The sequence below is a fragment of the Lissotriton vulgaris genome, chromosome 1_1, assembly GCF_964263255.1.
Source record: "Lissotriton vulgaris chromosome 1_1, aLisVul1.2, whole genome shotgun sequence".
NCBI lineage: Eukaryota > Metazoa > Chordata > Amphibia > Caudata > Salamandridae > Lissotriton > Lissotriton vulgaris.
The window spans coordinates 1,669,092,100-1,669,113,302 of record NC_141685.1 but is presented as its reverse complement, the minus strand read 5'-3'; the positions used below and the strand labels follow the sequence as shown (position 1 = coordinate 1,669,113,302).

The 21,203-nt window shown below is 44.3% G+C and overlaps 1 protein-coding gene across 3 annotated transcripts in view; it reads right to left on the bottom strand.

The window, feature by feature from the left end:
* Window positions 1-312: 312 nt before the first annotated feature.
* Window positions 313-21,203, bottom strand: part of MEST (mesoderm specific transcript) — a 342,266-nt gene continuing 321,375 nt past the window's right edge. For all 3 annotated transcript variants that reach the window (XM_086918914.1, XM_086918913.1, XM_086918915.1), the window contains 2 exons: window positions 14,864-14,927; window positions 313-1,961 (listed from right to left, as the gene is read on the bottom strand). In XM_086918914.1, the coding sequence (XP_086775040.1) occupies window positions 1,844-1,961; window positions 14,864-14,927 (182 nt within the window). In that variant the 3' untranslated portion in view covers window positions 313-1,843. The remainder of the gene's footprint in view (window positions 1,962-14,863; window positions 14,928-21,203) is intronic.

Genomic DNA, 21,203 nt, shown 5'->3' with positions numbered 1-21,203 from the left:
ACATTGGTATCAACCTCGGCAATACATTAACATTTTTGGAGGCACATGTCAGAGTGATCACAGAGGTGTCAAGTTTCCCAAATCCAAGCATATAATCTATATTTTCAGCTCTGCATTCAAGGACTTGTAGAAATGTTTTATCCTAGTATAAACCTTGCTCTATAATTGCAAGAATGCAAAGAAACCTGAGCTGGATGAACTACAGATGCATGAAACCGTGGCAGCTTGAAAGCTCAGTGATCCAGATGGTTGAGCAGCAAAAATGGAAGAGAAGCATACAGCACAATGGATGAGTATCAGAACAGTAAGCACCAGTGTTTGAGATATTTTTATTATTGGCCAAGTTTAGGATTTTTATTATGCAAAATATAAGCACAAAATACACACTTGGAGTACAGTATGTTGGCTGAGTAACCTTCAGCACAAGCTTTTTCTGAAGTGCAAATAGTTTATATAAGGCCTGTAAGACCTTTCCTACTGCTTTAGTTCAAATGTCGGTACAGCTGAGCATGCTGTGATATAATTATGCAATGCTGCATTTGGCTTACTCCTGGTCATAACCTCAAGATGTGTACTCCATGTTGTAAATAGTTACACTGCGTGTCTCAATGAACCTGTGCAACTTTTCAATGTGTGGATGTATAGCCCACATGGCAGCGCACAGAGCCAGGGATGTGTGGGATGTGTGTGGGGTGTGAGAGAGACAGACCAAGGTGACTAGTCTTTAGAGAAAGATGTCTGTGAAAGGGCACAGAGGCCAAGGCAGAGTTAGCAACGTTAAGCTCCTGACTTAAGTGACTCTGCCATGACCCTTTATGCCTAAGGAGGAACTAGCCTCTCCAGTGTTGTATGTAATTTTCACTGCACTGTATTTATTTAATGCTTCGTAAGGCTGCATTAATTCATTTTCAAAGTCAGTCTTTCAGTGATTCCACAAACCCGTACTATCACACTGCTGCCTGGGTGACAGGTTATCCTAAACAATCGCATTCACAATTTTTTGTATTTTTATTTGTGTTAAGATTTAAAGCTTTTCTGGCATATTCAGATATCCTTTGTAATACTGTTTTACTTACCGAAGGCTAGAAATTTTAATTCCTAACTGTCAGTATATAAAAATATATTTGATGCATCCGCTGAAAATGTTATGCCGCAACAATTGGCAAGGCTTATGCAATTTCTTAATAAAAAGGTTTAACATTTTAGAAAAAAATGGAAGCTCGTGGCCTGAAATTGGAATACAAAAAAAGTCAAAATATGGGTCTTCTAACCAAGACGTGATTTTTCTGCTGAAACTATTGCTTCCCACATTTTAACGTTGATATTAAAAGAAACTCTGTTGTTCAGGTAATGATGGGCACTACCGACAAGGGACTCCTCTGAGTTGTGGAACGCATTATGTAATTCTGAGAGTTCTGCAAAGTCTCTTGTGCAGTAGTAAGCCAGAGTAAAATTTCCAATTCAGACTATAATTAGTGACAAAGAAGATTCCAAAGCCACCTTTGGAGGATACAAAGCTCTAAAGTCCTTGATCTACAGCATGTGTCGGAGGTAGATGAGAGAGCCAACGCCTCTTAACTAAGACTATGACTCTTTATTTTAGCACCTCGGTCATGGGCTTCTGCTGGGGTTCATTCAACTTCCTGGAAACAATATATTTTCTGGGTTGTTGGTAGAAATTTGATGTCAACCTATGCATAAACCCCATAGCAAACGTTGAAAGGAGGAGTGCTTTCTCTTCCAGTTATATGAAATCCTTGCTATCCATGAATTGTAGACACAATGGAAGCATGACATGATACAGTGCTGCATTCGCATTCCAAAGGAATTTTCACTTCGTGGTTCAGAAAGAGTTGATGAAGTTCAGGTAAGCGTTCAAGAATCCCATGGGGTCCTCCAGCTGGGGGTAGTGGCTGATGTGATCATCCAGAACTGTGACAGTGGACTTCGGGAGAAGTTTCCTGTTGTGAAACAAGTAAATATCAGGTGAAAACTACAACCTGAAAACAAAAATAGAACATATTTTGGAGAAAAAAATTGATAACTGTACACTTTTTTTAAACATTTTAATTTGCTGCAATTTCGGATTCCCAAATTAAACGTCCTTTTATTGAGGATGCACCATCTTGAAAATCCACATGCCAGACATACATCTTTTAGATGGCATCACATCATTATGTACTTCTTGCACAATTCTAATGTCTACCAAATAATAATTCCAATCAGAACAATAAAGCAAATCATTGAATTGAACCAGATTTCAAAACCGTCCCACGAGTTGATATACAGTGATAACATTTGATGCACTGTGATAAACTTTCACACCTATGGAATCCGGCTGCTATCTTCAAGAAGGTGATGTATTTCAGTGTGTATTATTCAAGGGCACTTGATCCACAAATGTCTCTACCCAATGAAAGTAGATCAGCTCGCACCTTCTATAGAAACACATTTTTTTAACTTCTTCCTTAAAGTGCATAACAATTCATGGTCCAAATGGAGACGAAATATACAAAAGTTAACATAGTTGAGTAACAGATGTTTAGGTCTGGCTTGAGAGTGTAGCGGTCGATTAACCTTATGTGATCTAGAGGAAAAGAGCTTTACCCCATAGATGCTGAGGCTGAACCCGGAAAGCTGTACATTTATGAAAAGTAGGCAACATTTGGAATTCAGCAAGGGGTGATTTGTGTACATTGCTCATGGCTTTCCCACCAAAACTAATCTTACCAGTAAAAAAAAAATATATATATATATAATGTAAAATAAAAAGAAGAAATAGGTTACACAGTTATCATCTGTAATTTGTTTGCCTTCTAGCTGATTTACAAAGGTAATACACAGCTATGTCCACTAGATTCTTCTGGTTGCAGGATGTATAGTGTTTGTTAGTTGTCGAAAAGCATGTGATTCACTGAGCCAGCAACTGAGCTGCAGCTTCTAGATTTTTCATTGTCTACCAACTATGCTTCAATTCATATGGTAAAACTGAATAAATTGAAAATGGATGTGAAGCAGACCTATGCATTTTTGATATGCACTCGCGATACTGAGTCGGGGAATAGTGGTTATTTGTACAACTCTGAATTTGGGTTTACCCATACAAATCAGATGGCATTTTGCAAAATGTGTTATTTTTTTTAAATACTGGCTTACATTTGGAAGCTAGGAATGAAGAGAAATTCAATTGATAATAGCAACTGCTCTCCTAGTCTATATTCCCACACTTCACATGATAACACCTTTAACCCCACTTGTGTGTCTGGGCCTTATTGCCCCAGACAAGAAAGGCCTCAAAACGTAATGTAGAGATATAAAACAATCTCCCAAGAAAGGGGTGCGTGGCGTAGGTAGCTAAGATGGTGATCATTATTAGTTAGAATTGCTCCCGACCTCCTCAAGTATCAGTTACCATATACCACATTAGCACAGACTGACTCCCTCAGACCACCCTCGAGCATCTTTCATATAGGGCAATACAGGACCAGGGGCCGCAGGAAGGTGCAAAGGAGCTGGTGGCTTGAAGGCCATAGGTCTCTGGCCCATAGTCCCTCACCCGGGACCCCAGGACGCCCACTAATCATCAGGATCCTTAATCACCATGACAAGGATACCATTCTCTGGAAGGCCAGAGAACAGCCCGACTTCCACTTCCAAGACTCGCGTATTATGGTTTTCACCAACTATACCTGGGCCGTCCAACAGCACAGGCGATCCTTCGACAAGGCCAAACAACAAGCATTTGCAATGCAATAGGTCTCGCATTAGGAAAGTTTGAGCTAATGGTATTTTAAATGACAATTTTTTTATTTATGTGTTGGTTTTGAAAATAGCAAAATTAATAGCTTTGTCATTTACAATGCCAATAGTTTTAACTTTTGCAAATGTGACACCTATAGCATTTGTAATGCAATATGTGTTGTATTTACGTGACTTAGATGTATTGATATTACAAATAACAATGGTTTTAATTTTTTTAAATAATTAATACTTCAATAAAAAAAAAATTGTAATTTATAATGGCAATAGCTTAAACTTTTGTAAATAACTTTTGTGAAGATTATGTTCAGTGTATTTTATTGTGACGAAAATCCAAGAACAGAAGTGAAATATTAACATCTTTTTGTGACATTTGTAATAAAGCTTGAAACATTGAGAGAACATATTTGAACCAGTTGTTGTTGAATGGTTGCACAGACTGATGCTGTGGTGGCGCTGAGTGATGTTGTGGTGGCGCTGAGTGATGTTGTGGTGGCGACGAGTGATGCTGTGGCGTGCAGTGACGCTGTGGTAGCACATAGTGATGTTGTGGTGCCCTTGAGGGATGCTGTGGTGGTGCTGAGTGATGTTGTGTTAATGCGATAGATAGAGTGAGGGCGATAGATAGATAGACAGGGGGAGGGCGATAGATAGATGGATAGAGGGAGGGTGATAGATAGAGTGAGGGCAAAAGATAGATAGAGTGAGGGCGATAGATAGATAGAGTGATGGCGATAGATAGATAGAGTGATGGCGATAGATAGAGTGAGTGCGATAGAGTGAGGGCGATAGATAAGAGTGAGGGCGATAGATAAGAGTGAGGGCGATAGATAAGAGTGAGGGCGATAGATAAGAGTGAGGGCGATAGATAAGAGTGAGGGCGATAGATAAGAGTGAGGGCGATAGATAAGAGTGAGGGCGATAGATAGAGTGAGGGCGATAGATAGAGTGAGGGCGATAGATAGAGTGAAGGCGATAGATAGAGTGAGGGTGAGGGTGATAGAGTGAGGGCGATAGATAGCGTGAGGGCGATAGAGTGAGGGCGATCGATAGGTAGAGTGAGGGCGATAGGTAGAGTGAGGGTGATCGATAGGTAGAGTGAGGGCGATAGAGTGAGGGCGATAGCTAGATAGAGTGAGGGCGATAGCGTGAGGGCAATAGATAGAGTGAGGGCGATAGAAAAATAGATGGATGGAGAGATAGATAGAGTGAGGGCGATAGATAGTGAGGGCGATAGAGTGAGGGCGATAGATAGAGTGAGGGTGATCGATAGATAGAGTGAGGGCGATAGATAGAGTGATGGCGATAGATAGAGTGATGGCGATAAATAGATAGAGTGAGGGCGATAGATAGATAGAGTGAGGGCGATAGATAGAGTGAGGTCGATAGATAGATAGAGTGAGGGCGATAGATAGAGTGATGGCGATAGAGTGATGGCGATAGATAGATAGAGTGAGGGTGATAGATAGATAGAGTGAGGGCGATAGATAGAGTGAGGGCGATAGATAGATAGAGTGAGGGCGATAGATAGATAGAGTGAGGGCGATAGATAGGGTGAGGTCGATAGATAGATAGAGTGAGGGCGATAGATAGAGTGATGGTGATAGAGTAATGGCGATAGATAGATAGAGTGAGGGCGATAGATAGATAGAGTGAGGGCGATAGATAGAGTGAGGGCGATAGACAGACAGATAGATAAACAGTTAGATAGATAGAAAAATACACGATGAAACTTAACAGACATTTATGTAGATATGGGTCCTTTCTTTACACACGGTAGGTCCACAAATTGCCGGTCTTGAAAGCCTGCGTGGGCCCAGACCAAATGGAGTCATCCTTTATTTTATTTAGTGCATTTTTATAAAGCGCGTACATTACCCGAAGGTGTCAGAGCACTGTACAATAGAGCCAGTTACGTTATAAGGGAACAGTGGAAATCAAATACAACATCACAAACTAAAAATGAAGGTTACATAATCACAAAATCCAACAAAGTAGTAAGGGAGCTACTAGCTCTCAAGCCACCTGTAGCTCTCTGTGTGCAGCCCAGCCAACCAAATTTAAGTTTAGCCTGCTAGAATAAAATATATGTGTACCAAAATTGAAGTGTACAAGACTAACATTTTCAGGACTCATATTGTAGTGTACAAAAAAGGTTGAATTGCCAAAATATTCAAAGCATGCAAGAAGGTGCATCTTACGGCATTGAGTTCAGTTACTATTACTGAGGGGTGCAGCAGCAGTAACTTAGCAGCAAGAGGCATTTCAACTTGAAACCTTAGAGATTACAACTGGCAACCCTGCCTGAAGCACCAATGCAATCTTGTCATGTGCGGTCACTGAGAAACCTGACTAAGGGCACAGATGTTGCTGTATTTCAAAGGAGAAATGTGGTATAGTGCCACCTTCTTACTCTCTGGTGGCTACAGCTGTAAGGATCGCCTAAGATTGGCTTCCACCAACATGTTTTTTAGCTGGGGCTGCTTAGTGATCCTGTTTAGAATTGTGCCAATGTTTCATCAGGGGATACATTCAGGGCGCATTTAAGCACTTGCAAAGATTAAAAACAGACCATATCCCGTCCAAGTTAAAAACTCATCTGAAACAGTGCAGTGTCTTAACCTACACAATCGTAATCAGAGATGTGCATACCAGGGACTGGCTATTGACCTTTGTGTTAATTTAACGATTCCAGTTCTTGGGGTGTGGTGGCAGACAAATCATGAAGCTTTGGGATTAGTCTAAACAGCCAGACACATAACTAGGAGTGGAAAGTTGTGAGTGGAGAACAAAAGAAGAAGCTGGACATGGAAGAGCAGTGGTCCTTAGTGGATCGACTTCTAACACTGTGGGGGGATATGCCGGACACATTCTCTGATGTTGGAGGAGACTGGAATGATGTGATGGAGCTGGGTCAAGATAGATGGAGGAGCGGGGATGCTGTTAGGGTGGGAGGATCCCCTACTAAACTGCACTCCCTGGTAACCGGGTTAGACTGGACGGATGTATGGAGACAACTACATGGCCCTCACCGGAAATACACTTACTTCTCCACAGCACACAACTCCTTTTCGAGGCTAGACTACATCTTTGTTCCCAGGGGGCTAGCGCACAGAGTATTGTCAGCGACCATTATACCCAGAGCCTTGTCGGATCACTCACCCATTGCTCTCACATTCCGATTGGCCTGGGACGGCAGCCACCTAGGTGACGTATGTCGGGGTGGCAACTGCAGAAGGAGGAATACAGGGAGCATTTGGCTAGGGAGATAGATAACTACCTGGCAGTTAATGTGGGGTCGGTCGAATCTCCAGCGGTACTTTGGGAGGCATTGAAACCCACGTTACGAGGAGTAGATATTTATTGGTGTGTGGCCACGCGGAGGGAGCGGCAGCAGGACTTGGTGCGTCGGGAGACAGAGGTGCTGGAACGTAGGGGTCAGGAGGCGGATGGAGGCCCGGCTAGAAGGCAGCTAGTGCTGGCTCAGCAATAATACACAGCAATACTGATGGATGAGTCTCGCCAGGCTTGGCTAGGGTCTATCAATGGGGGGGATAAGTGAAGCAAGATGCTCCACCGCCTGTACCCTGCATGCCCAGCCTCTGCCCCGGGTCCTGGACCCGGCAAGGGCGCCGATTCTTGAACCTCCGGCAATTGCGGAGAGCTTTGCGGCATATTATGAGGACCTGTACGCGCCAAAAGAATGTCTCCCGGCAGAGGTTATTACGAAGTTCATTGATGACCTTTCGCCCAAGACCGTCTCGGAGGAGGAGCGGGACCAATTGGATAGGCCCCTGTCGGACGATGAGTTGGGTACGGCCCTTAGGGAGTTCAATCCCGGGAGGGCTCCGGATCCGAATGGCTTCCTAGGGAGTTTTTTTAAACGGTTTTTTGTGCAGCTGACCCCACACTTTTGGCCGGTGGTGGAGGAGGCGCGGAAGCGCAGCTTGCTTCCCCCAGACTGGAGACACGCGGAAATGGTAGTGTTCCTCAACCTGGGCAGACCTCCGGAGCAGCATACATCATACAGCCCCATTTACCTAGGAAGCAAAGGTTTTGGCCAACTGGCTCAAGCCACACATCACAGAATTGATACACCCAGATCAGGCCGGGTTTAGGCGACTCACCATATTATTAGACGCGCGCACGTTGCTGTATCGGCCTGTGGGCGGCCCCGGGAGCGGGCAGCGCTACTGCTGGCTGACATGGATAGGGCCTTTGATTCTTTGAGCTGGGTGTACCTGTTTGCTCTGCTGTGGAAGCTTAATTTCGGCCCGCGCTTTCTGGCTTATCTGCAGCTGTTATATACTAACCTTACAGCGTCGGTGCGGGTAGATGAGGCGATTTCTTGCTCCTTCTCGATCCACCGGGGCACGCGTCAGGCCTGCCCCCTCTCCCCCTACCTTTTTGCGTTCGCCATGGAGCCGCTGGCGGCCTGGGTGCGTATCGATGTCCAGCTTCGGGGATTTAGATGGGCGCGGGGTCTCACTGATAAGATAGCACTTTACGCGGACGATGTCCTGTTCTTTCTCACTGATTTGGATAGGTCGGGCCACGGTTGCTGCGTATCCTTCAGATTTTCGGTGAGACTTCTGGGCTGTACATGAATCCTAGCAAGTCCACGTTATGGGTTTTGGGGGATGGAGCGAGGGTGGGGGAATAGGCCTCAGCCCTTCAATAGGCGTTGGGGGGGATGAAGTATTTGGGGAGTTTTCTGTCTGATACACCAGCAGTATCCAGCGACCGTAATTTGGTCCAGGTGTGGATCGGACTCGGGAAGACCTCAAGGTGTGGTCCCGCATGCTCCTGGCGATCTACGGAAGGTCGGCCATCTTCAAGATGGTAGCGCTTCCCCGTCTCCTTTATCAATTAAAAAATCATCCCTACCAGATTTCACCCGCTGGTTCCGGCAGGTAAACCCGGCGTTGGGAGGGTTCTTGTGGGAGGGGGGCGCGGTTAGGGTAACTCTACGCACTTGTTTTCTATCCACATACACCGGTGGGCTTGCTAATTCCGATGTCCTCTCCTATTACCAGGCTGCACATTCGCTGGTCCTCAATGAGTGGTGATACGGGGACAGGGGGGAACCGACCTATGCGGTTGAGCGGCAGCTAATGGGTAACAAACCTCTACACACACTACTATATTCTGCACCGCTTCGGAAACTTCTTCCCTCGGTCACGCAGGTGGTGTTTCATGTCTGGAGGCGGGCCCAGAGCAGGATGGGGTGGTGGAACATCCTGACCCGGGAGACTCCCCTCTGGGGGAACGGGCATCTGCCCCAACTGGCAGTTTTGCAGGGCTTTCAGGGTTGGGACTCTATAGGAATCTCGGCCCTAGGGAATGTGATGACAGACCTGACGCTTAAATCATTCCAAGATCTGTGGGACGAATATGGGATGCCACGATCCCAGTTTTTCAGATACTTGCAGTTTCGACATGCGCTGGCACCCAGTCTGGAAGGCCTGGAGTCTCTCCCAGACTTCAGCCCAATTGAAGCGAAGGTCTTTATGGGGGAACTTCCTGACCGTAAGATCTCTTGCATTTACCAGACATTGGTCATTCACTGTTCCATGGATTTGCAGCGGCTTAAGACTGCATGGGAAGGGGATGTGGGCGAACTGGAGGAAGAGGACAGGGCGGAGGCACTGGCAAGCCCACGGGGGGCAGCAATAGCCATGCGCTTGCGACTGATACAATTCAAATACTTACATTGAGTGTATTTCACTAGAGTGCTCTTGTGGAGTGCAGGAATTATTGTCTCCCCTGAGTGTCTCCGCTGTAGGCCAGAGGAGGACGCCTTTCTGCACACAGTCTGGAGTTGCCTTGCGTTACATCGATTTTGGAGGGGGGTGTTCTCCTGCCTCTCGGAGGTGTTGGGATGGGAGCTTTCATATACGCCACACTGGGCCCTGTTACATGTCATGGAGGGAGTTGGGGGCAATAGATAGAAGCGGCACCTCTTGTCGTTAGGTCTCACGTTGGCGAAGAGGGACATTGCCAGGGCTTGGAAGGCAACCGGGCTCCGCCACTGGCGGCATGGAGGAATGGGATGGATTTTTGTATGGGGCTTGAACTGCCTGTCTTCATTGCCAGGGGGTGCCCCCGCAAGCATTATAAGATATGGAAAAGATGGGCAGACTACCAGGGTTTGGACCTAGATCCGCCGCCAGAGAGAGACACTTGCTTGCCGGACTGATGGGTGTGTGGAGGCTGGGCTTTGCAGGGTGGTGGATGGGCTTAGTGTATTGTTCCAGAGATGTAATCCTTTTTCTTTGTGGCATGGGTGCAATCAGGAGGTCGGGAGGGGTTTGTTCTATTATGGTTTAGTCACGTTATAAAAGTCAACGTAATTTTTGTTGTATAATTGATGTGTGCAGTAGTCTCTGGGTTGCGGAGCTATGCAACATATGTGAACCGTGACAAATAAAACTTGTTTTAAAAAACAAAAAGTGCTCAGGTCATCTATTAGGGATACTCTCGCTTGTGGAGTGTCCGTAAGCGTGGGTGAGTAATCCCTAATTGAAGATCATGTGGACGTAGACAAGTCCGGGGATCTATGTCTGTGCTGACGGGACCTATTACATCGAGACCTCTGAGGTGGCGTGGAGGATCTTGTCCTGGTCCTGCAGAAAGACCTACTCCTCGTATGTGATCTGGTTCTGTGCGGAGGTCTGTTTCTCCCTAGATACCCTAGATCTACTTGTGGACTAAGAGGACCGTTCTGTATTGGCGCAGCTGGAGGAGTGGTAGGCTGCGAGGCTGGTCTTGGAGATGGTGTCTGCAAGGCAGACCGTGACGGAGAGTAGGTCCATGAATACTGCGCGTCTGCACTATGTTTTGCATGCCACATTCAGACGCTCTCCAGCAAGCTTGGTGACAGATTAATTGGGGTCTCAGAAGCCTCTGGGTGATGAGGAGGCATCTGTCTTTCTGGAAAAGGAACAAGAGAAAGCTCCTGAAGTTGTGCGTCTAGATGAGGTCCATCTTTCTGAAATTTTCATTGAAGTTGAGAGGTGTTTTGACACTGGTATGGTCTGTGGTGTTGAATGGTAGAGCAACGCCAACGACGCAGAGGGTGAATCCTGCCTCGACGGTGCGGTGCTGCCATCAACAGAGGCCTTATAGGCGATGTATGCCTCGGCGTGTGGTGGCAGTGCGAGACCATGGAGGGAGTGTTCACCACAACACGTGCCTCGACGTTGACGGGTGTTGTGTCGCAGTCAATGGAGTCAATGGAGTCCTTCTAGGCAATCAACTGTTGTTTTTGCATTTGTCACCCCGAGTGGGATGGGTATGCTCAGACGTGAGTTCCATGCTCTCCACACCACTGGAGTCAAGCTATCCTGGCTGAAGATGGCTGATAGCCAGAAACCGGTCCTAGGATGCTTGATTCCGGTCCAGGAAAGACATGGCTTGGCAGTTCGGGCTAGACTGTTCTCATGAGGCGCAGGGTCAAGGCTGATTTGCATATAGCCATGTCTGAACTGGGGTGGTGTGGAGTGCAAAAAAACGATGGATTTAGGCCCAGATCTCTGTACTGGGGTGAATGTATGACATTGTTCAGCATTCTGTCCATCAACTGTTGTTTTTGCATTTGTCCTTCTAGGCAATGCCTGCTTCGACCCTGAACAATGATGTGGTACTGTCGACTGAGTCTTCATAGTCAAAGCATGGATCCATGTCAAACGGTGATGTGTAGCCATTGACGGAGTGTCCCTTGTCAGGTCCTGCCTTGACGTCGACCGGTGGTGCACCGCCATCATTGGAGACTTCTCTTTCGAGGCGTGTCCCGACGTCAAGTGGTGGTGAGCCGACGATGGAATTCTTCAGTGATGTGCACATCAATGTCTCGAGACCACAGAGTCTCTCAAACATCAGCTGTAAAACACAGAAAGGTTCCGCACTCAACAATGTATCTTATGAAAATCGAAGTAGAGGACAGTCTTTATGTGCACATTGAAGAACTTCCAATTCACTGTTTCTTTTTTTCAAAACGTTCTTTATTGGACTTTTTGTTGTCAAGATAAGTTGATCAGATGAAATCCATTAGCCGACGCATTAAGTCCCGAAATGACTTCTTCAGGGCTCCATAGTATAAAATTATATTTCCAATGAAAGTCTTTGTTTTGGTATATCTTAAGTCCTGAGATTACAAATTTGATGTAGTGTGTATCACTGTAAGCACAGCTTGGTAACCCAACAATCCGTTAGTGGGTCTGCTTCAAAGTATTGAAAAGTAAAAAGGTCTTTGAGTCGTAGCCGATGGCGGTCTTGAAGGCTAAATGCGCCTCGACGATGAAGGTACTTTCGACTAGGTGTTTTCCTACCTCTACATATGGATCTTGAGCGCAGTTTTTGTTGCCTTTCTGGAGAACTGCCTCTGGAGATTGTTTTGGAAGAGAGGAAGTCTACTTAAAGGAATATGGGATAGCTTCTTACAATGATGGCATGTATCAGGTAGACATACGATGCAAAGTAATCAACTGGGGGGGAGGAGGAATTGATTGATGTCCATTCATTTCCCCATTTATAACATATAGGTAATCAAGTGGTGGAATGGACACTTGTAACTGCTAGACCTTTTGGTTAGCATGGAACACCCTCATAAATGCAATGTTGTTCGAATGCGGTATATTACTGTACTCCGCCCCACATTAGCGTTGTGGCATTTATCATTGGATGTCCAATTACGTGCTGTATGCCAGCCTCACCCAGAGGCAACCTCAGATTCTGGCAGCAATGTCCAGAGAAAAAAAGATGATAAAATATGAGGGGAAAGTGTTAAAAAACAAAACTTAACCTGAAAAGAACTTTATTGAAAAAAGTTAAGAGTGTCCTTAAAAATAGTGGGTATAGGTGTAAGAACAAGTTATTGGATCTCACTATACTACTTTGTAAATAACGTCGACATGTTTCAGCTCCCTAGCGCCCAGCCGGGTCTATGGAGCCTTCGTCAGGACAAACACACATAGATTACTTACACTACTTGTGTAGTAATTGGCAGTGTCATAATGCGAACATAATGCGAACCGCTGCTTGTGCTGACTCGCACAAGCAGCGGTTTACCTACACGTGCGGCTCTAATCCATAACGGTAGAGTTCACCCCCGTTGAGGAATAACGTACTCTCAATAAAGATTTGAGAGCAATTATCCCAGTGTTCGCATTATGACACTGCCAATTACTACACAAGTAGTGTAAGTAATCTATGTGTGTTTGTCCTGACGAAGGCTCCATAGACCCGGCTGGGCGCTAGGGAGCTGAAACATGTCGACGTTATTTACAAAGTAGTATAGTGAGATCCAATAACTTGGTCTTACACCTATACCCACTATTTTTAAGGACACTCTTAACCTATTTCAATAAAGTTCTTTTCAGGTTAAGTTTTGTTTTTTAACACTTTCCCCTCATATTTTCACATCTTTTTTCTCTGGACACTGCTGCCAGAATCTGAGGTTGCCTCTGGGTGAGGCTGACATACAGCACGTAATTGGACATCCAATGATAAATGCCACAACGCTAATGTGGGGCGGAGTACAGTAATATACCGCATTCGAACAACATTGCGTTTATGAGGGTGTTCCATGCTAACCAAAAGGTCTAGCAGTTACAAGTGTCCATTCCACCACTTGATTACCTATAAGACATACGATGCAGACTGAATAAGTGTCATTCTGTGGCATCTTTTTTCCACAATCAGGGCACTTGACAAAAAGGGAAGGCCTTTTTGACAGGAAAAAATTCAACTTTCTGTCAGGAAACTGTTGCTCTTCACTCTAGACGAAGAAAGATGTCAAGTGAAGCAAAGAAAATTATTTTTTGTAAATAATTTTTGGACAGAAAGCCAAAAAATAGGAGCGCTCAGTGCTCTAGGTTCCTCACTGAAGGAGATGGGAAAAATGAGCTGACCTAACTGTTGGGGCATGATGGGATACAGGCAGTCCTGGAGGTCTTAAAGGCACTTTGCCAGTATTCTCTTGTTCTGCTTTGAATACAGTCTATTGGCTAACAATGCGATTGCATTTCCTTTCAGTTTTTTCATTCAGTAAGAGGTACATTAAATGAAAACACAATGTAAATGGGGCATTTTATTGCCTTAAGTATAGGCTTCATTAGATATATATATATTAAATATGCTCTTTGTGGTCCCTATACGTGGGTGGGAATATTCAGTGCTCAAGACTATTAATGAGGATCCCTGGAAGAGAAACAGCAGTTTCCAGTCATCAGTACTCTCTATCCTGGTCAGTGTTGAAGCAGTCTGAATGGACGTTCTAAACGTCAAGGAACAAGATGGCAAGATATTTGACAATGCGACACACCTAGATGTTGAAAGGTTCAGAGTTTTCTAGGTCGAGTTGAGGAACCTGTCTAGTTTGGAAGGCTCCTCATCTTTCCCTTTTATGGTGGTGGTGAAGAAAAAGTAGATCACTAGCACCTGAAGCCACAGCCCAATTCCAGGAAGAGTGTGCAGACTACTTATCACGTGGGCAATCAGAGCATTCCTTTAGAAAACTGAAAGTAGTATAGGGTAGGATTGGGTCAGGTAAAGTAAATGAGGGGGTATGACGAGAAAGGTCTCCCCAGAACTGGTAAAGAGATAGATACGATTTAAAATGCTACGTTTACCCAGTCTAAAAATTGTCATTCTTTTTTTTATTCTAAACGCAACCAACAGAATTTAACTATTGACATGGAAGAGGGTCAGGTATGGTGACCTATACATTGACTATGATCAGGACATTTGCTTTCTTTGCTCTGGCTGGCAGAGGGGGATGCAATCAGTCTGTTAAGCAATCTTGAAATTCTGTGCCACAAAGCTACATGTAGGTCCTCACACTGGCAAGCTCTGTGATGTAACGTATATCAGAGTCCTTTATACCACTGCATGGGGTCTGAACCTTCACAAGCCATACCTTGGACTCAAAAATAATGACAACGGCGTTGCATTTGTGTATCACGCAGATGTTATCTGCAGGCAACTCCCCATACTAATCTATTTTGGATAACAGAAATTACGTTTTTATTTCACCATAATAACAGTCATCAGGCCTCAAAACTTTATTGCTGTAACATTTATGACAAGCCTACAAAAAACGTACGTGTAGAGTTCGAGGAATTCTGGGTGAGGGTTGACAGGATCCAACGGCCCATATATCATGTGCACTGTAAAAAAAAAAGGTACTTTCAATCAGTTGGTTAATAGACATTCACATAAAAATTATTTTGATAATTATTAACTGTGTATTGTATTAATTCATGTAAGCAAATACAGTCACCATATACAACTGAGAGGTGGAAATTCAGACTATCGCTAAAGACACAAACTATCATCTTGCCAACATGACCTTTGACCACACACTCAAGAGGTGTCTTTCCAATTGCCAATGCATGAAATGCATTCATCGCTCCTCCTTCCCTGGTATATTTATCTATTATTCTCTTGGCAGCCCAGTTGGTTTCCTTGGATCATGGGAGGCTGTTGCCTCTGCGAAGGCACTTCGGTACCAGATTTGTGATGTGTGGAGTGATTTTAATTTGCAAGTTGATGTAGCGATGGATAGGGATGGGCGGGCGCAGGTTAAATCTTGCAGGGCTCTCAATCTGCAACCCCTGATCATACATTAGACCTAATATTTTCTAACCTAACATTCATGGTTAAATCCCCGGTAGCTCTCAGCTGGTCAGATCATTTCCTGATCCCTATCTGCAGGGGCAGCAGTTGTGCAGCCTCTGAAACAGGGGGCAGGGGCCGTTATGAACATCGTACATTGAATAAAATGAAGCCCTCAGAGCTCGCTGAAGCATTAGCTGCCTCTCCCCCTCTACTGGTAGGCAATATGGAACTAGAGCTTTGAGTCTTGGATTAATGAGGCCACCAATTGCTTGGCATCCATCAACATCTTCTCGCCCAAATAAATAGAGGCCATTCTGCCCATGGTTCTCCGTGGACCTTATGTCTCTGAAGAGAAGCTGTAAAAAATGAAGACAACTCTGACAGACGGGCTATTACATGAAGGCTAAAGAATCATACAAAACAGCACTGAAGCTTTACTATAGGCAGTGAATGATGCTCAGATTGCATTCTTTGTGGAACGAATTGAGTTGACTAACAACTCATCAAGAGACACCTATAAAATTGTGAAATAATTTTTGAATCCCAAAGCTTGCAGTCCCACAATTTCTGCCTCCTCTGCCCAATGTGATAAACAACCTCTTAATATTCTTTGGGGTAAAGATAAAATAAATCCATACCATACAGTCTGCACCCTCCCCCTCAACTACATTTCCTAAAATCAATGGCATTGAGGACTGGCCAACTAATGCACTTTCCTGCTCTTCCTCTAAATATGGGCATTTCTCCTTGGAACAAATCCTCTTGACCTCCCACAATGCAAGTCAGGGTCTCCCGGAGATCTGTGTCCACATCTATTCTTAGCCTGGCTAGCGAGGTTTTCCAGCAACTTTTTAGCGGTTCGCAGGACTCAAAAAGAGCACCACCCAACTGGAAAAGGGTTAGAGTGATCCCTCTTCTAAAACAAGCTGTCTCCCAAACCTGGAGTCTTGTACAACTTCCGTCCCATGTCCCTGCATTCTTGTGTTTGAAAGACAGCTTTCTCCTGCATTACACTCAGCCGAATTTCTGTTAACGCGCCAGCATTGAAACTTCTCATCTGGACATCGAGGCCATCAAAACCACACTGCCCAAAAAGGGGAAAGTGCCGCCCTTATTTTACTAGATTTATTTGCAGAATTTGATGTAGTTTCGCACCCCATTTTACTACGGCTTCTCTCTGAGGTAGATATTGGCAGGACAGCTTGGAGACTGTTAAACTCTTTTCTAGACGGGAGGGATAAAAAAGTGTGGCTTGCCACATGCATGTCTTCAGCGAAAACACCAGTCTTTGAGGTGTCCCCGGGCTCTTCTCTGAGCTCCAAGTTATTCAACAATCCCTTGGCACCCCAAGGAAAAGTAACAGAATCCCACAGCTTTAAGACTATCTCTTATGTTTCCGACATTCAGCTGCTTCCGACAGTCATTCCCTCTTCCTCCAATCCAGGTTAGGTCCTTAAACTTGCCTCTGTGCTACTCTGAATTGGTTAAGAGAGACCAACATGCTATAAAATGCTGATAAAACGGAGATCCTCATGTTTGGCAATGTGAAAGAGCAATGGTTGCACAGCTTCTGGCTTAAAGACATGTCTCTCCTTCCTGGCCCATCTTCAGGAGACAGAAAACTGGGTGTACAAATAGATGGCAAGCAATCTTTTTCAACTCAAATCATCCGGTTGTTTTTGTAAGTTTTTGTAAGTCTTGCGGCTGAAGAGCTGCGAAACAGTGTTATATGCTCTCATAACTGCGCGGTTTGACTATGTCAACAGTTTGTATCTGGGTCTTACTGTCAATTTAACCAAGAAACTCAAGCTGGTATAAAATGCAGTTGTCCATTTTATCTTAGTCATCCCTCATAGGGCGCACATATCTCATCTTCGAGAGCTACACTGGCTACATGTCAAGAAGAGGGTACTCTTCAATGGCCTCATTATCATACATCGGGCATTCTAAATGCAGGGTCTTCACTACCTGATTACGAGAACTAGGCACTATCAGCCTTCCTGGTCCCTTTCTTCGGCCACAGCTTTGCTGGTCAACAGCCTGAGGTTTCGCCGGACAAGAATGGATGGCCAGGCTTTCAGGGTCTTGTCACGTGGCTAATGGAACTGGTTAACACTTTCTCTCTGGTCTATTTCCCATGAAACATCCTTTCAAAAATCCATAAACACACCTTTTTTCTCCGCATTAGCACTCCTTTCACATATCCTTACACTGTAGCTATAGCACTGGGGCACTCCTTGGAGTAGCCATGTGCTTTGTAAATTCCTTAATTCATTCATACTATATTGGACGTAAATGTATACTTTTTCTTCACAGAGTCTTGGCTAAGAAAACACTCCCAGACTCTAGTAGACATCCTGGTCCCAGCTGGCTATATCATCAGTTCAGATAGGGAAAAAATATGGGTGAAGGAATGGCATTTATTTTTTGCAACAACACTACCTGTTCTCCAAACTCTATACCATACCTCCGTATAACCTAACACCCTCCCAGGTCTCACAAGGCCTTCACCCTTCCAGGTCTCACAAAGCCTTCATCAAGGAATGAACGAACTATATAACCAAACAACAAATGCTAAATGATCAAAATGTCACCTTGGTGACTTTAAGCTTAATTGGGGGTAACCATTTAGATACACAGGCTTCAGCCTTCAAAAGACTCTTCATGCATCAGAGTCTATACAGAGTCGCAACCTTCTCCTTTCATAGAAAAGGAAATATACTTGATCCTGTCATTTATGATGTGAACAAGGTAGATTGCCTCATGGCTTTCCCAGCTGAGAATTTCCTAATGAAAATGTTTAAACATGTCTCTGGACGTGACTGATTTACTGCAGCTAAACAAGATTACTGAAAACAGAATCATTATTAATGATTAATTAATCCTCCGAAAGCATTTATGGTCATACAGCCAACATTGAACCGGTCACCAATAAAAAAAATCTTCTGAAGAGCATTTGGAACTCATGTTTTTAAAACAAATTTTTTAATGAGACGTGAGCTATGCAAAATGGACAGACAGAGGAGATCATTCAAAAATACCAAACCACTTTCTGCTTTAAAATAATTTATGAGAAAACAGAAGCATGAACTGATATCTGCTTGATGTTTAATCAAGTATTAATAATTTTGTAAGCTGCCCAAAGAACCTCCGATCTCAAATTCCCAACGCTCCAAAAACCAACTTAAATTCAACAAATACATTGACGTCTTCGCTACCAAGACTGAACATGAATGTCCATAATAAATGCTGACCGAGAACATCAAAAATCTCTAATCTAATCACAAGACACTAAAATATTAGGTCCTGTTTCAACCCATTTTCTGAGGATAATCTCCCAAAGGTCATTGAAATGTTAAGAGCGACTTTTTAGCTTTATCTGATACAATTTGGTAAATACTTTCTTATCCCCTGAAGTGCTGGGTCAAATTTTCATTCTTTTTCCCTAAATGTTGGGGAAGGTACACAGGGTTTGTGCATTCCCCTGCAGGCAAGCAAACAAAGAGCCTACATTATCAAAAATATTTTCATTGGCAAATTGGGAAAAGTGCTTTAGTAGAAAGTATGTGATTTTTGTATTAAAAAAAAGGCATGCACAAAAAGCTGTGTTAAGATAACCCTCTGGCCACCTTTCATAAACAAGTTTCTAAGTGCAGGTCAATAGTTCCTATTTAGTGGTTAACAACTTTCAGTTTGTACATGAAAGAGGCATGAAACTGAAAATTAGACACATTCCGAAGTAAGGGACGGGTAATTTGTTGAAATTACAAAATGTTTTCTTCTGTGCACCCTGACTTACATTTGGAAGCCAAAAATGTAGAAAAATTCAATAGGTAATAGCAAATGTCCTCCTATTCTACACCCCAAACTACTTGATTAAAAAAACTGTAGCTCACTTCTGTGGGAGCCCCTATCGAACAGGAAAGCCCCAAAACGCAACATGGAATAATCAAAATTCTTCCTCTGGGATTCAGTCATTCTGGGGACGTGGGTTTTTGGCCATAACCAAAACCCAGTGTTAGCCAGAACCCAGGAAAACCTACTGATCCTAGTGAGTTCTAAACCTTATGTGCCACATGTATGAAGATTTGGAATAGCAATCACTTAATTGAGATTATCATTTAGCAATTCGTAGTGGCTCGCAAATTGACCTACCTCATCAATAAGAACAAGGTAGGTTGCACTTTGCGACCACCTAGGAATCATTAAAATCACGGAGATGGTGGCCTGCTAGGGTCAGCAGACAACTATGTCCGTGATTGCTTGTAAATAATAAAGCAAGCATTTTTTTTAAATGCAGCCCATTTTCCTATAAGGAAAACGGGCTGCATTTATAAAAAAAATTCTTGCTATTAAAAACCAAAAATGAAAAGTTTTCTTTTAATTTTTTAAGAGCAGGCAGTGGTCCCCTGGGGACCTCTTACTATTTGTGAAAGGGTTACCACCAACTTGAAGTTGGGGGTGAATTAAGAATTTTTTGTACATACCGCTGCGATTTGCTATTTGGGAGGGTTGCCCTAAAAACGCCCCTTCCAAATACGAATAACAAACCCATTTTGCGATTCCGTAACAGATTCCCGAATCGCAAAATAGGGTTTGATACATGTAAATAGCCTTTTTTGCATTTGCAAACGGCAAGATTCTGCAAATCGGCTAGTTTGCGGAGGGAAAATTGGTTGATACATTTGGCCCTATACACCCAGACGAGTCCAGGGTGGTGTAGCTTACTTAGATTACACTACTTTTTCTTACCTAAAATGGCATACAAACATCAAACATTGACAAAATCATGGGTTTTTCTCACAGTTCTATGGGTGAAATTTGTGGAATCTGCATAGCTAGACAAAAAGTCCTATCATCCAGCATATCCGCACTTCTGATAAACAGGTGATATCTATGAGGCGTGAGACGATCACCCAAAACATAAAAGGACCCAAAATGCAACATGGCAATTTCAAGATTTTCTTTAGAATTATAATCAATCTGGGGATGCGGGCAGCTGCTGTATTTGGGCATGGAGTTGGGCAGCACCTACACAAACTTACCAAGCCCTGACATTTCTGAAAACTAGACACCCAGGGAAGACTAGAGAGCTGTAGATAGCATGACATGTTTCTGGACCCCTGGGTCGAGAGCCTGCTGCTCTCAGGGGTCTGAAACAATGCACATCCTGGGACGAGGTGCCAAGCCTCCTCCCCCAGGATGGGCAGGGTCCACGAAGGGGAAGCTTCAAAGGCTTGCCACCTTTGTGATCAAACTCAGTCCTTAGCTGCTTCCAGCAACTGGCTCTCACCGGTGCTGACCCCCACTTTGCGCGGGAGATTCAGTGGGAAAACCAAGTGAGGAAGGGAGGTGTGCCCACCTTGGCCAGCCCCACCCCTCAGGTGGGGGTAGGCGAGGTGAAGCACAACTCTCAGTCCCCGCCATCTTAGAGATGGGGGAACCCAGCCAAGTGGGAGGGAGGCATATGCATCCCTCCCACTGGAGGGTGGCATAATAGGGAGAGTACCAGCCCCAAGGAAGAGACCCATTGGTCCCAACCTTTACCTACTTGCAACACCCCCAAATTTAGTATTCAAATGGAAACATCTGCCAGAGGATTCCTCACCTTGTGAATATCCCCTGCACCAGCAGCATCTCCACGCCAACGAGGACGACGTCACAATAAGAATGGCTCCGCTCGCGGCTCCGCATGACGTCACTGGAGCCATAACTGAGCCTCGTCGGCGTGATGACGTCAGTTCCCTTTTTCCCACGCCGTCAACGCGAACGGTTTTCTGGGACTCTCCGTACTTGTGTTGTTACATTGTATTCTTGCCTTGATC